The sequence below is a fragment of the Hyperolius riggenbachi genome, chromosome 6, assembly GCF_040937935.1.
Source record: "Hyperolius riggenbachi isolate aHypRig1 chromosome 6, aHypRig1.pri, whole genome shotgun sequence".
In the NCBI taxonomy this organism is placed as follows: Eukaryota; Metazoa; Chordata; class Amphibia; order Anura; family Hyperoliidae; genus Hyperolius; species Hyperolius riggenbachi.
In genome coordinates, this window is record NC_090651.1 from 377,024,991 (window position 1) to 377,041,851 (window position 16,861).

The following is a 16,861-nucleotide window of genomic DNA, read 5'->3' on the forward strand; positions in this document are numbered from 1 at the left end:
CCGGTCAGGAGCCACTTTCATTGGCCTGACTCATCAATGTAAGTCAATGGGATTGGCCCACAATGATCACGTGGTCAGGAGCCAATGAAATCAGATCCTGACCAGCCATCATATTTACAGCAGAGGGCGTGAGCTGCGGTGGTGGGAGAGCGGCACAATCGCAGGAGCTGTGAGAACGTGCGATGGCGATGTTCAAATCTATGTCCTGTCAGAAATAAGCAGCCACACACAGGATGTAGATTTCAACTAGTGCAGTCCGGAAAAGGTTAAAGGAACACTATCAAACCAACTATTCTAAAGTGACAACGTAGAAATAATGTCTAAGTAGCTGTGTAAACATTTTCCTGCTTTTCATGTTAAATATCAGAGGCAAAAACTTTAATTTATTGAGTGTAGAACTTTATTTGGACAAATCAACTGCAGAAGGGGTGTCTACTTCAACGCACAGCCAGTGTTGCATACAGAGTATTTTTCTCTAAAAGCAAAAAAGTATGAAAAGCTGTGGTGTCACAGACAACTACAAATGTTTATAACAAGTTACATTTCCTCTGCTCTCTTCAGACACTTCAGTCAGAGACACAGGACACAGAAGCTGCAGCTGCTGCCTTCTCTCACACACACATAGCGGTAACAGATGAAGTGTGAGGGAATTCCCCATACCCCTCATGGATCATTCTGCCGTCAGTTTTGACATCAGTAAAGTGTGAAAGTATTTTGATAACAGAAAATAAACAGTACTTAGCAGTACTTCCCAAACAATTCCTATCTCAATTAAAAAAAATGTTAATTTTTAGTGTTCCTTTAAACACTTTGGCAATCATTCATAAAAGTGTGGTTGGTAACAAAAATCCGTGCGGGAGAATAACGCTTTCTGTAGTTTAGACTTCTGGGTGGTCATTCATAAAAATGTTGCCAGTTGCGATACAAGTGCGGAGATTTCCAGAAAAAGGCTGTTGGTAGGCTGGCGGTAAGCTTGCGGAAACAGAGAAGCTGCCTGAGTCCCTCCGTGCGCAGCTCTCTCTGCTGCTGCTTGGGAGGTCTGTCTTCATTCACTTGAATGTATTCCGCATGCTTATCGCTACTTCCTAGGGAGCGGTAATCCCCCGGCCGCCTACCGCTTGCTCTAATGTTTATGAATTAAAATTGTGTTACTTTTTCTAGATAATCACCGCACAAGGCGGTAATTTATTGCTCTGCCAGCTTTTCATGCGGAAACAGCCTTTATGAATACACATTTTGCAAAGTGGTCGGTAAAGTGAGCTGTTTTCAGCATTTCCGCATGTGGGAATGCTTTATGAATGATAGCCATTGTGGGACAATGTCAGGTGACACATTTTTTTTAAAGTACACTGCGGCCACTCAATCACTTTATTAGCACAGTGAAGGGCTGTAAAAGTGATGCAGCCACACACTACACTATATTAAACTGGTGGTGTGTACTATAAGCTAGCTACACACGACACCACACACAACAACAACAAAATAATAGCAGGATCAGTCTTCGAAGGGACTTTTGGAGTCCCTTTTAGGTTTTTGGTTAAGTGCATGGAGCAGATTAAATATGGAAGCAGCTACACGGCACTGGATCACACAGGACTTCTATCTATCTGCCTCTCAACCAGCAGCACAGCTCTCCCTACACTACCAGAATGTAAAACGGCTGCCAGGTTTGTTTCTTTTATGGGGAGGCGTTTGGTAATAAAGTGTAAAGTTAAAGTATGGGTCAAACACAAACTTTGCGTAAAGTTTGCATTAAATGAGAACAGGAAATGTTCACTGTGAACGGTCTGCAGACACTAACCACAGGCCATCTCTATGCTTTGCTCAGGCATACCTAAGTCAAGGCAGGAAATTATGGAGCATACACCCGATTGGTATATCAGGTACCTCCATAGACCACAATGTTATTTGTATCTATAGCGGTGTTAACTGTGTAAATCTGGCCCCAGAGTTCAGCTAACTAAACTCTTGTTAGTGACATAGGTAGCAGTGGGGCAAGTAAGCAGGGCTCAGAGTTTGGCCACCGTGTAGCCAAACTCTGGATATTGGTGGTGGGGTGAGTAAGCAGAACATGGGGTTATTTGAGCACCAAACTCTCCAGCTACAAGCATGGGCAGCAATGGGGGCCACTAAGTGGCACTTGGAGTTTGGCTGTTATATAGCTGAACTCTGGATGCCAGCAGAGGCAGCAGAGGGGATGAGAAAATTGGCTGTGGCACAGAACTCATTACCAAAGGGTTGGTTTGAGGCATAGGTGGGGAGGTTAGTGTTAGGTGTAGGTGTGGGGAGGTCAGACCCGGATTTACCCCACAGGAGCTTATAGGCACAGATGTCCTGACCCCTTAGAGTTTATGCTCCATGAACCTGCAAACCCCCACCAAACTGCACCGCAACTGTGCTGGCTGTCACTTCTCCCTTATTTCCCTTCATATATCACAAGTAGTTACAGGTGCCCCTTAGTATAAGATAGCTAGCAGAACCTCAGTATAAAGTAGCTAGAGGTGCTACTGACTGAAGGGAGATCTTGTCAGTGGACTGTCGAGAGCAGGGTGAGTAACCTCTCATTTACGATCTGCTCAGGACTCTGCATAGGGAAGGAGGGATGCACTGGGAGGGGGGAGTGAGCTACCCTTCCATGATCAGGTGAATGTAGGCACGTGCCTACAGTGCCTTATGGTAAACCTGGCCCTGGGGGAGGTTAGTGTGAGGCATAGGTGGGGGAGGATAGTGTTAGGGAGAGGAGAGTGGGGAGGTTAATTAAAGGTAAGCATAGGCAGAGGGTGAGTGTTAGGTGAAGTCGGGGGAAGTTAGTGTGAGCTACACCACTGGGAGGGAGGAGGTGCCCCAAAAAAATGTTGTGTAGGTGTAGAAGCCTTATTTGAAAATGGCTTACCTCTATGAAGAAGAGAGTAACCCAAATAATAGTCATGTAGGTGCTCACTGCTTGAAAAATGCAGGTTTAAAGGAACACTATCAAAGTTTTACTTTTTTTTACTTTTTTGCCTCCCCTTGGTGCCCTTTACATCCTTGGAGCCCATCTTACAAGGGTTATAAAACAGGTGTGGCCATCATGATCTTCACACCCATAACAAGTGTAGCCACAAAACACCGGAAGGGAAGTTAGTAGTTGGGCCCCACACAGCTCTGGCTCCATACAATTGACGGGGCTGTTCCCCTCTAGTTACGCCCTTGGTCTCTTGTTAGTATAGCGGGATTTGTTTTTCCAAACACAACAGTGCAGAGGGAGAAAGCTTCTTACATATTCTTGTTGCCGCACACAGCCCATCACCCTACTCCACTCCTAGCTCTCCATACGTAAGGTCTGATAAGGTGACGGATGTTTTTTTTTTCCTTTTACGACCACTACATGTCACCTTTCTCCCTATTAAAGGTGTTAAGGAAAAAAGTAAAACTTTGATAGTGTCCCTTTAAGACACTTTTTGTTCTGTTCTGAGGAAATGGACTGCAATCCGCGAAACACGTTATCAACCAAGTGTCTGGTGCCTAATAAAAATTACATTATTGAAAAAGAGCAGAAAAGGGGTGAGATGAGAAAAATTTGTACAAAACGGAATTTATCCCTATTTTCTGTGTAGCTGACTCATCCTCGAATTTGCTGAATTTATGAAATGGTCATTTTGGGCAAAAGAAATATAACTTTACACTTTACAGGAAGAGGTGGAGGATGAAATGCATTTACATTAGTAAGGTGGAGGATGAAATGCATTTACATTAGTAAGGTATCTCTACATGTTTATTTTTAAAACTGTTTTTGTTCCCTCTTAGTAGATAAGAGAAGGCTGCATGGTGGAATAGAGAAAAGAGAATCACCAAATTACACATGGACCTCTGGATCATATTTGAATTTTACTTCCTAGGTTGGTCTATTTTCCATATTACTGATTTTCTTGGTAAAATATTGTAGGTTGTCATGTTATAAACAATGACCCTTATTCAATTCAGTTTTACTACTAAATTTTCTCCATAGAGATATTTTCTCATCTTCTATTTCAAAATACTCTCCAGCACTCTGCTGGTACTGTTCAAATTATTCCGTTGCTTGCTGGTGGCTTAAAAGGTATTTTAGATGATTATAATCATCAAACTACGATTTTGCTAAATTTCACGTACATTTTTGCAATTACGATTATACGTAGTTACGATTTACATGTATTCATTCGTAATTTTGCATAAAATGTTGTGAAATTTTGCGTTAAGGAGACTCATGGGTACAAGTCAAAAAAAGAATTTTGCAAAAAGACCTTATAGTTTTTGAGAAACTTGATTTTAAAAATGCAAGTAAAAAATGGTTTTTAAACTTAGAAAAATGACAGCTTAAAAACCATTTTTCCTTGCATGTTTAAAATCAAGATTCTTAAAAACTACAAGGTCTTTTTGAAAAATTATTTTTTGTGACTTATACCCACTATTCTGCCTAACATATACAGCAATTTTGGTAGCAATAGCATGTATGGGGCTTTGCTCTTAGTTTCTAAAATCGGCACAAAATTACGCAAAAAAATCAGTGAAATTTGGAAATATTACTATTACATACGAAATGAATTACAATTTTCTCTGAAATTTTGCATTACGATTATGATGCGTAATTGCGAATTTCGGCCCACCACTGATAAAGTGTGAAAATCTTGCCTAGGAGAAAATTTAGGTGAAAAAGGGAAGTGAATAAGGGCATAGTGTTATTGCTGTAAAGTCTCATAGTAGCTAACGTAACATATCTTTTGCCCTTTAGAGGCAAGACCAGAAGCTGAGTTATATTGACACAGCTTAATGTGGCCACACACAGTACAATAACAGGGGCAAACCCAGGATTTTAAAAGTGGGGATCTCTGATAGGTTTTTCCTCAGCCACGCACAATACAGTATGGTGGGACATCATGCTAGGTACACACAATGCAATTTACCGATCAACAACGTGATAGTTTGGGTGCAGTTTGGATACAGATAATAATGAGGACAGGCGACATTGGTAAATTAGGGGAAAGTGAAGCATTCACACAGCAGGGCACAGGACACATTTGATCATACCTGACTCTGTTAAGTTCCCTAGAGCTGCTTCATGCTCTGTAAAAGTGACCAGAGTAGACATACAGCAAGTTGCTTTAACTTATTTTATGTTTTCTAATTTTCCAGTTGCCATTTTCCACCCTCTAACTGGCACGCCTGTAACAACCTTTTCTACCAACTCACAGTCTCCGCTGGCAACTGGATCAGCCGATACTCCAACCATTCTGGGAGAAGGTATGCCATGATATCACTGCAAATTCATGTGTTCATTATAAAGCTAAGCATGCAAGAAAATACATTTTTCAGAGTTCTTTTCACCTAATTTTTGGTATTTTTCCTATTACGCAATGCTGAAAAATTATTTTAAACAATACATGAAAAAATATCTTCTAGGGATCTTTATGATTTAAGGATCAGACTTGCCGAGGCTTAACTACTTTTATCTTGTTCTGCTTTCAATGTGATTTTAAAGTTTATTTAAGGTTTATAATGTGAAAGGGAATTGTGCATGGATCATACCAAATAATGTTAAAAGATGTCTGGCTTTCCTCTAAAAGAAGGGGCAATGGCAATTTCAAAATAAAAAGCAATAATCAGACACTTAAATGATAACTGGTTTAACCTCCTTGGCGGTTAATTTTTTTTTCCTAATTTAAAAAAATCCTTTTTTTTTTTAAAAAAAATTTTGTTTCATGTAAAGCTACCAGAGTGGTAGCTACATGAAACACCACTAGAGGGCGCATGTGGCCCTCTAGTCCGATCGTCGCCGGCATCTATAGCAAACAGGGGAACGCGTATATAACGCGTTCCCCTGTTTGGCTTCTCCTGTCGCCATGGCGATGATCGGGATGACGTCATGGACGTCAGCCGACGTCCTGACGTCAGGCACACCCGATCCAGCCCATAGCGCTGCCCGGAACTCATTGATCCGGGCAGCGCAGGGCTCTGGCGGGGGGCCCTCTTCAGCCGCTGCGTGCGGCCGATCACCGCAGAGCGGCGGCGATCAAGCTGTGCGCGCGGCTAGCAAAGTGCTGGCTGCGCGCACAGCAATTTACAGCGCACAAATCGCCCCACCAGGGGCTGAGATCTCCCCCTGCGCGGCATAGCCCGAGCTCAGCTCGGGCTTACCGCCAGGGAGGTTAATAACCTATGTCACACTTCTACTGCCCCAAACACCGTCTTATTAGACAATATGAAGATATATTGGCGCCCTGGTGTGTACAGAATACTGTATTTTTTGGACTATAAGACTCACTTTTCTCCTCCAAAAGTGGTAAAAAAAAGAGAAAAGTCACCGCATCTTATAGTCCAAATGCAGGGATTTCCTGACTTGTGAACGCCTGCTAATACCAACCTCCAACCCGCCGCAATGTCGGGGACTCCCTGTACTGTGCCGAAGCAGAGGAGGACACAGGGGGACAAATGGAGGACACAAAGGGGCATAGAGGAGGACACAAGGGGGACACAAAGGAGCATAGAGTAGGACACAAGGAAGACAGAGGAGGACATAAGGGGGGGGGGGGCACAAAGTGGCAGATAGAAGGACAGAGGTGAACACATGGAGACACAAGGGGGACCGAGGAGGACACAGGGAGACACAATAGGTACAAGGGGGCATGAGGTACAAAGGGGGCATAATCCACAAGAAGCCCTTTCACCATGGATGCACCAGGTTTAGTATTTTTTTCCCTGGTGTTTGTCCTCTAAACATAGGTGCGTCTTATGGCCTGGAGCGTCTTATAGTCCCAAAAATACAATAATTAAAATAATAAAATGTTAAGGAAGCACCACTTCAAAGAAATGATGCCACCTGGGGCAATATATATATATATATATATATATATATATATATATATATATATATATATATATATATATATATATATATATATATATATATATATATATACAGTGGGATGCGACAGTTTGGGCAACCTTGTTAATTATCAAACACTATTGTCCGTTAGGACCTGACCCTACAGTACCAAAAATGACGCGAGTTTGTCACCACCGATCACCCCATCAAAAATACACCGACCTGGGTTTACGGGTAGTACATCATACAATAAACAGGGTTGGTCGTAGTCAGCCAACTTCGCTACGCTGGAACTACGCGTAGTTTTACGCAATTACGCTTCGCCAACCTACGGCTTCAAAATCAAATATTTGCTTCATATGCATTTCGTAGACTACGCGTTAAAATACGCAATTACGCATAGTGCGTAGCGTATTACATGCGGACGCTTAAGCCAGTATGCATAAAAATGTACGCATTAATTCCTCTGCAAATGATTGTCCTAGTAACTCTTCTATGCGTACATTCCCCTTTCCATTGCGTAATTTTGTATGCATACAATCGTACGCGGAAAAATAGACGCACTCGTAGTTTACTTCGCAATACACATGAGAACTACGAGTAGGGGCGTAAACTACGCGTAACGGTACTTCGCTACACGTAAAATCGTAAGCGTAGTTTTGAGACTTCGCCTACGAACTACGATGCGTAGATGCGAGCTACGATGCGTAAATTCGCACTGGCGTAGTTTCTGCTCATCCCTGACAATAAATAGTAAATATAATATAAGCAGAGCAGATGGTGTCAAGCAATATATCTGGTGTGGGATAAATGTTGTATGCGTGTCGCCCGTTTGGATTTGGGAAACCCTCACTCATATATGACACATTTTCACAAATATGTTCTGTCTATGAGAGGTCCTTGCTGATCCCCCCTGTATATTGGTTCACACTAGTGGTTGTGTAAATATCCCAACAACAGGGTGTAGCTATTCCCACTGGCCAGGAACATATATATCGGGTATACTATCTATGAGATCAGTCTTAACGTGTCAAAGACCACTGAGGTGTCAAAGGTCTATTGGTGCACAATCTACGTAGTAGTAAAAAGAACCTTCATAGAAGGTATAAGGATTGCTGTGGATACATACAAGGGTGCTATCTATATATACAGTGCTAGTGCAAACATCAACTAGTGCTAGTTTCACTCAATCATTTGAGTTTCGTCATGACAAAATTACACATGATATATGGAATATAATAAACCCCCACCACAACCCACAGCAACAAATAGCCCAGATCAGAGCTGAATCGCTTGCCTGAAGGTGCTCATTAAATACCAGACCCATTATTGGCCTCACCTGCATGTCTGGGAACCTCCCTATGAGTCGATTATAGTCGAAGGGAGGTTCCCAGACATGCAGGTGAGGCCAGTAATGGGTCATAGTCTGGTGTTTAATGACGTAAGGACTGCAGTCATAAAACCCCTTAAGGACCAGACACTTTTTTTCCATTCAGACCACTGCAGCTTTAACAGTTTATTGCTCGGTCATACAACCTACTATCTAAAGGAATTTTACCTCCTTTCCTTGCCACTAATACAGCTTTCTTTTGGTGCTATTTGATTGTTACTGTGATTTTTAGTTTGTATTATATTCATCAAAAAATAGATGAATTTTGTCAAAAAAATGATTTTTTTTTACTTTCTATGCTGACATTTTTCAAATAAAGTAAAATTTCTATATACATTTTTGTCCAAATGTATTGTGCTACATGTCTTTGATAAAAAAAAAAAAAAAAACAATAAGTGTATATTTATTGGTTTGGGTAAAAGTTATAACGTTTACAAACTATGGTGCAAAAAGGGAATTTCCCCATTTTGAAGCATCTCTGACTTTTCTGACCACCTGTCATGTTTCATGAGGTGCTAGAATTCCAGGATAGTATAAATACCCCCCAAATGATCCCATTTTGTAAAGAAGACATCCCAAAGTGGCACTTGGCTTGTGGCAATTGGCACTTGGCACGTGGCACTTGGCACGTGGCACTTGTCACGTGTCACGTGGCACGTGGCACTTGGCACGTGTCACCTGTCACCTGTCACTTGGCACGTGGCACATGGCACTGGTCCCGTTGCACGTGTCAAGTGCCACATGACACGTGCACCACGTAACATGTGCCAAGTGCCACGTGACACGTAACATGTGCCAAGTGCCATGTGATGTGTGCCAAGTGCCACGTGACACATGCTGAGTGACAGTCAGACAGCAGAGGAGAAGACACTAGTGCACACTAACTGTCACACTGGCACTGCTCACAGCACAGCAGTTCTGTAGAAAGCTAACACAGTAGTACTACTACTCTAACAACTACTAGCACTGACTGTAGTACTACAGTACTAACTACACAATAACACAGTAATCCTATCCCCTAATCCCTAATCTAAGATATACTGTAGCTAGCTAAGGCTAATAGCTGGCCAGCAGGCAGCAGCTGGCTTGGTCTGTACACAGCACACACACAGACACATAACAGCTGCCTGCAACCCTGCAGCACACCATACACTCTGACTATCACACAATGAAATCAAGCAAGCTAATTAACGATTTAACAATAGTGTAGTGATAGTGAAGGGGTTAATCACTGAACAGCTTTAGGTTTATAACTGTGTACAGCCCTTGCTAGGCCAGCAGCACTGGAGCATGTCTCTCAGTGGCCATTCAGCAAGCTAGACGATACGTCTCATCATGGCAGCCCTCCTTATTATACAGGGGGGCTGGCCAGTGTTCTTTTCTGTGATTGGGTGCCAGGGTTTAGGCTGGGAGCCCTCTGATTGGCTCAATGAGGTCAGGTGGGACTGGCCAGGGTTCCCCTCTGTGATTGGTTACTTGGGCTTCTGCTGGGAGCCCTCTGATTGGCTCCAGGATGTCATCTCCTTAGTTACAGTATTTCAGATCCGGATATCCGCAATATCCACGGATATCCGCATTATGCGCCCAAATATCCGCAGATGGCTATCCGGATTTGGGCCCAGGTATCCAGAATCCGAATCCAGTCGAATAGTGGAAAAAAATTCGGGTATCTGGGTCACCCGGATATCCGGAATCCTGATGAGATGCACTGCAAAACATCTCTAGTTCATTCAGGTTTGATGGCTTCCGAGCATGCACAGCTCTCTTTAACTCACACCACAGATTTTAAATTATATTCAGGTCTGGGGCCATTCCAGAACATTGTACTTGTTCCTCTGCATGAATGCCTTAGTGGATTTTGAGCAGTGTTTACGGGCGTTGTCTTATTGAAGGATCCAGCCTTGGCGCAGCTTCAGTTTTGTCACTGATTCCTGGACATTGGTCTCCAGAATAATACTGAGTGGAATCCATGCATCCCTCAACTTTGACAAGATTCCCAGTCCCTGCATTGACCACACAGCCCCACAGCATGATGGAACTACCACCATATTTTACTGTAGGTAGCAGGTGTTTTTCTTGGAATGTTGTGTTATTTTTCCTCCATGCATAACACCCCCTGTTATGCCCAAATAATTAATCAGTTCACAGCACCTTATTTCAAAATGAAGCTGGCTTGTCCAAATGTGCTTTAGCATACCTCAAGTGGCTCTGTTTGTGCTGTGAGCTTCCTCTGCATCACTCTCGCATACAGCATCTTCTTGTGTAAAGTGCGCGAAATGGTTGAATGATGCACAGTGGCTCCATCTGCAGCAAGATGATATTGTAGGTCTTTGGTGCTGGTCTGTGGGATGACTCTGACTGTTCTCACCATTCCTCGCTTCTGTCTATCCGAGATTTTTCTTGGTCTGCCACTTTGAGCCTTAACTTGAACTGAGCCTGTGGTCTTCCATTTCCTCAATATGTTCCTAACTGTGGAAACAGACAGCTGAAACAGAGCCCAAATTTATGCACCTGCCTAATTTTATTTAAACAATTATGGCACACTTTCTGTAAATCCAATAAACGTCATTTCACTTCTCAAATAGCATTGTGGATGTCTCCTATATGATATATTTAACTGCCATTTTTTATCGTAACAACCAACAATTTATACAGGAAAATCATGACGATTGACAAGGTACCCAAACTTTTGCATCCCACTGTGTGTATGTGTATGTATATGTGTATGTATATATATATATGACTTACTGTATTAAATACAGTTCTTTACTCCAGTAGAGAGCATTGGTTGGTAATCTAATTGATAGAGGAAACTGACAAAATGTTTAGAAATGTTGTTGTTTTTTTTTGTTCTTTTCACAAAGATCGCATTAAGGCAAGAGATGTAGCGAACGGTTTGCCGGCGAACCGTTCCAGGCGAACTTCGGTGGTTCGCGTTCGCCATGCAAAGGCGAACTTTTGCGGAAGTTCGATTTGCCCCATAATGCTCTATGGAGCAGAACTTTGACCCTCTACATCACAGTCAGCAGGCATATTGTCACCAATCACACTGCACTCACGCCTGGAGCCCCCCCCCCCCCCTTATAAAAGGCAAGGTCCTTGTGCCGTTTTACTCACTCGTCTGCCTACACTAATTAGTTAAGGGACAGCTGCTACACACACTCTGCTAGGGAGAGTTTAATTAGGCTCTTGTATATTACTCACTCCCTCCACCCTCCTACCGGAGGGAGGAAGGTATCATCTGCCAGGGAATTATAGTATTTCAAAAGCCAGCATACATACCGTGGCTGGGAATTGAACCCAGGTCTCACTGGGTGGTGGGCAAGTACCTTAACCGCTGTACCACCAACACTATTAACTGAAGCTAGCCTAGCATGTACCATTTCTGCTCAATCCAAGAGAAACATTAGGTTGCTTAAAGGGAACCTTAACTGAGAGTAATATGGATGTTTCCTGTTAAACAATACCAGTTGCCTGGCAGTCCAGCTGATCTCTGTGGCTGCAATAGTGGCTGAATCACACCCTGAAACAAGCATGCAGCTAATCCAGTCTGACTTCAGTCAGAGCACCTGATCTGCATACTTGTTCAGGGGCTGTGGCTAAAAGTATTAGAGACACAGGATCAGCAGGCGATTCAGGCAACTGGTATTATTTTAAAAGGAAAAATCCATATCCTTCTCAGTTTAGGTTCCCTTTAAGGATTCGTAACATAAAAGCCAACTCACATTGGTTGGGAATTGAACCCAGGTCTCACTGTGTGGTGGGCAAGTACCTTAACTGCTGTACCACCAACACTACTAGCTGAAGCTAGCCCATCAACAACCAATCCGATCAGAATTTCTGATCGCTCAAACAATTTTTCGCTAGTAATTGGACCGTTAGTGGCCACCTTAAGATGAATTTGTCCAATTTTTCTCTTTGTGCTTATAGTGGTTACTAGCTACCTGAAGTCAGGGCTGGTGCACACCAAAACCCGCTAGCAGATCCGCAAAAGGCTAGCAGATTTTTAAACGCTTTTTTTTATTTTAATGAGGCGTTTTGCTAGCGTTTTGCGGATTGCTGCTGCGGTTTTTAGTATAGTAGATTTCATATATTGTTACAGTAAAGCTGTTACTGAACAGCTTCTGTAACAAAAACGCCTGCAAAACCGCTCTGAACAGGCGTTTTTCAGAGCGGTTTGCGTTTTTCCTATACTTAACATTGAGGCAGAAACGCATCCGAAATCCAAAAAATGCCTCACCCAGGCATTTTTCGTTTCTGCAAAACGCCTGCCGCTCTGGTGTGCACCACCCCATTGAGATACATTGACCAAGCAGATCCGCAGCCGCAAGCGGATCTGAAAACGCCCAAAAAGCCGCTCGGTGTGCACCAGCCCTTAATCAGTAGGTTCTTGCTACTTACCTACACTCAATCCCTTCAATACCCTTCTACTGCCTTTTTATGTTATTGAATATTTTTTTTAAGCATATGGTTTTCTTTTTCTGACTACTCTGCTGTAATTAGCAATTATGGTTGGGGTGTCTTGGCACCCTATGGAAAAAAATACAGGAGGCAAAAAAGGGAGCCAGATAGTGCAGTATGTCAATAATAGGTGTGTGGAGAAATGAATTGATTGAAAGGGCTACTCACAAAGGAGGGTTGCAAGGGGCAACCGACCACAGGAAGCAGGTGGAGACCATAAACCCGACTCCACTCGGGGTGATCCTGGACGGACCTGGTTGCGGTCGCTCTCTTAGATGAAAAAGGATGGACAAAACATTAACCGTGGTAAAACAACGGGTGTTCTGTCACCACCCCTTGGACAAACATGTACGGGGGTATAACTATGCACAATAAGGGAAAGAGGCGCCCTGATTTGAATAAAAGCTTTTAAAACCAGTTTAAAAACGAAAAAGAAAAATGAGGTATCTTACCTCAATGACGAAATCTCTGTAAACTTACAAAAGATTTCTTTTTGAGCACAGGCAACGCGTTTTGCGGGTCTGAGCCCACTTCCTCAGGCCAATACAGTGCCTAGAACAGCAGGAAGAGTTCCTCAATATACATACATTATTATTATTATTATTATTATTTAGTATTTATATAGCGCCGACATATTACGCAGCGCTGACATATACACATTTCATAAAGAATTATAAAAATAATAATGGTCAGAGTGCATATAAATAAATAGCGTAACATGATTTAATTTAGCAGATTTATCCATGCCCTAATAGTTGATTCCATGCTGTGCGTATGCAAACACATATTTATGCGCACGCACACACACATCAAGGAGAACACACTACTGTGTCTCATATCTAAGAGCAAACTTGATGATTTAGTCTAATATATATATATATACTAGCCGACCCGTGGCGTATCATACGCCGCAAAAGAGGGTAGAGGGCAGGAAGGGGGTATTGGGCACAGCGGCGGGGAGGGGGTTGGACCCCCCCCTCAACTGCGTCCCCCATGTGCACTCCCCCTCCAGCTTAAGCTCAGCAGGAACCCCCCCCCCTCACCTGGGTCCCCCTCCTGCTTAAGCACAGTAGCAGCCGCCACTATTAGTAAGAGGCAGCGGGCGGGGATGTCTCACCTCTTCCGTGTTCCATCGTGCGTTCCACTGTCGTCACTTCCTACAATGCCGCACACTGTATTGGTGTAATTTGCCTTTTTAAAACAGAAGGAAATCTGCAATAATTCAGCTATAAGTGAACATTTGTGGTTACCCACAATGCACTGCTGCTAAATATGCAAATTACCCCTTTTCCCCTTAGTAGGCCAAGCAAGCATCCAGAACCACTGATGTTTAGTGTTGTCCGGATCATGAACGATTCGGATCTTTGATCCGAATCTATTTTGTGAGTCGAATCATCCGAATCATCAAAATGAGTGATTCGGATCGCAAAAGGGGCGGGAGCAGGAGCGACACGCCCCCTCTCAGCGGGGTCCTGGAAGCAGAGCAGATATGGATCACTCTGTTGGAGGGGACTCAGGGGAGCCAGCCTTGCAGGGACAGGTAGAGGGGACGTGGGTGCCACTGCCAGATATGTGTAGAGCACACATACTGGCTGAAATGTGCTGCTCATTATAGGCTGTCTGTTCCGTAGTTGTGCACAGTGAACACATTGGAAACTTTTGGCTCAGTAACTTTGCAGGCACTGTGATTGCAGCAATATGATCCTCCTGCACTCGCTCTAAACAGCTGCACTCATCTTCTGGGAATGCTTTCTTTTACTTGCATTCAGAGTATACAGATGAACATATAGGTGAAATATATGTAAAGCATATGATTGCAGCATGTGGGTATTGTGTGCAAACAAACATTTCTGCTCCCTGCTCGTCCCTCCTCCCTTCTCTGTCCACTCCCTGCCCTCTGTCCATCTTCTCCCCTTCTCTGTGCGTCCACCCCCCTCCCCTTCTCCTGCCCTGCTAGTCATTTCACCCCCCCGAATGCTTCCCTAGTAAAATGATCCAAGATTCAGATCAAAGATCCGGATCTTTTCAATGATCCGATTCGAATCATCCGGATCATTGAAAAGATCCGAACTTCCCATCTCTAATAGCAAGCCTATAGCTTTAAATTTTATACAGCCATATCAAACCCACATGTGACAGCCTGTTTCAGACTTTTGGTCCTCATCAATAAATGGCAGGAATTGATAAGGCTGTATGAGATATTGCTTGGACCAGTACAACAGAGTAACCAAGCAGCTCAGGGTGACCCAAACCAATCGGAATTCATAGGTGGATAAAAGGGACCAAAAAGACCTTCTACTAAAAAAATCAAAGCTTGGTGTAATTTGCCTTCTTAAAACAGAAGAAAATCTGCAATAATTCATCTATAAGTGAACATTTGTGATTACCCACAATGCACCGCTACTAAATATGCAAATTATTCAGTTTCACCCTTGCTAAGTGAAGCAAGCCTATAGCTTTAAAGGTAACCTTAAGTGTGGCAGCCGATCGGTGCCCTCGCCATGTCTCGGAGATCCTCCCGTCCTCGCCGGCGACCACTTCCGGTTTGGCCGTCAGGCATGGGAACGCGAGTGATTCTTCACGTTCCCAGCCATAATATCGCCCCCTATGCTGCTATTGCAGCCTCCTGGCCGCAATAGCAGCATAGGGGGCGATATTGTGGCTGGGAACACGAATAATCACTCGCGTTCCCATGCCTGTCGGGTCCTGGCGGCGAAAACAGAAGTGGTCGCCGGCGAGGACGGGAGGATCTCCAAGACACAGCGAGGGCACCGATCGGCTGCAGGGGGCTGAGGAAAGTCCCAGGTGAGAAAATATCATTTATTTTTGCCACACTTAAGGTTACCTTTAAGCTTTACACCGTCATATCAAACCCACATGTGACAGCCTATTTCAGCCGTTTGATCCTCATCAGTACATAGCAGGGATTGATAAGGCTGTATGAGATAGGGCTTGGACCAGTACAACAGAGTAACCAAGCAGCTCAGGGTGACCCAAACTACTAAGAATGTATAGGAGAATAAAAGAGACCAAAAAGCCTTTCTACTAAAAAAAAGCAAAGCTCGGTGTAATTTTCCTTCTTAAAACAGAAGCAAATCTGCAATAATTCAGCTATAAGTGAACATTTGTGGTTACCCACAATGCACTGTTACTGAATATGCAAATTATCCCTCTTTGCCCTTGGTTTGATATGACACTACTTCTTCTTCTTGCTTGGACCAGCCCCTTCTTCTTGCTTGGACCGGCCCTGGGGGCGGGGCGCTACTTCTTCTTCTTGCTTGAAGGTTGAGGCACTTACTCTAATATATATATATATATATATATATATATATATATATATATGGAAAAAATGACAAATTATATACAAAAAAAAGAAGAAGAAAAAAAGGGGGGGGGGTTTCAATTGATGATATTGTATACATCATCAATTAAAAATTAAAAAAAAGTTCATCTTGATCGTTTATATATCCATATATTTAAAAGCTTTTATTCAAATCAGCAGATCGATGTAAGATTGCACACCACGATTGAGGTGCAAGGACCCATATAAGTCAAACGAAAAAATCCAGAAGGTCCGCACACTCAAAAAGTAAACTTCCAAGTTTTATTCAGACAACGGGACAACACAAACAGAATGGTGCCTTGACAAAGGGGACCCCACGGGGCCCCAAAACGAATTGTTGTTTTTTTTGAATGGAACGTTGTCACGTTGTCTGAATAAAACTTGGAAGTTTACTTTTTGAGTGTGCGGACCTTCTGGATTTTTTTTATTCAAATCAAGGCGCCTCTTTCCCTAATTGTGCTGTTGTAATTAGAGATGTTGAGAACCTGCGGATTTTGGTTCGTTAACCGCGAATGCAAACTTGCAAGAAAGTTTGCGCGAACCAGCAAACATTGCGAACCGCAATAGACTTTAATGGGCAGGCGAACTTTCAAAACTACAAACACTAATTCTGGCCACAAAAGTGATGGAAAAGATGTTTCAAGGGGTCTTACACCTGGAGGGGGGCATGGCGGAGTGGGATACACACCAAAAGTCCAAGGGTAAATTACGGATTTGATGCACCCCTATAATCCCTAAAGGGCAGAAATCACATTGCATTCCTAAATTGTAGGCCTAAAGTGCTTGAAAACATTGTGTGTGTATACATGGATCAGGGAGTGAAATG

General features: G+C 43.1%; 1 protein-coding gene across 1 annotated transcript in view; it reads left to right on the forward strand.

Annotated features, from left to right (window-relative positions):
• The first annotated feature begins 2,884 nt into the window (after window positions 1–2,884).
• The window catches only part of LOC137522292 (uncharacterized), an 83,746-nt gene continuing 69,769 nt past the window's right edge, over window positions 2,885–16,861 (forward strand). Inside the window, exons 1-2 of the mRNA XM_068242322.1 lie at window positions 2,885–2,909; window positions 5,152–5,259. Of these exons, the coding sequence (XP_068098423.1) occupies window positions 2,885–2,909; window positions 5,152–5,259 (133 nt within the window). The remainder of the gene's footprint in view (window positions 2,910–5,151; window positions 5,260–16,861) is intronic.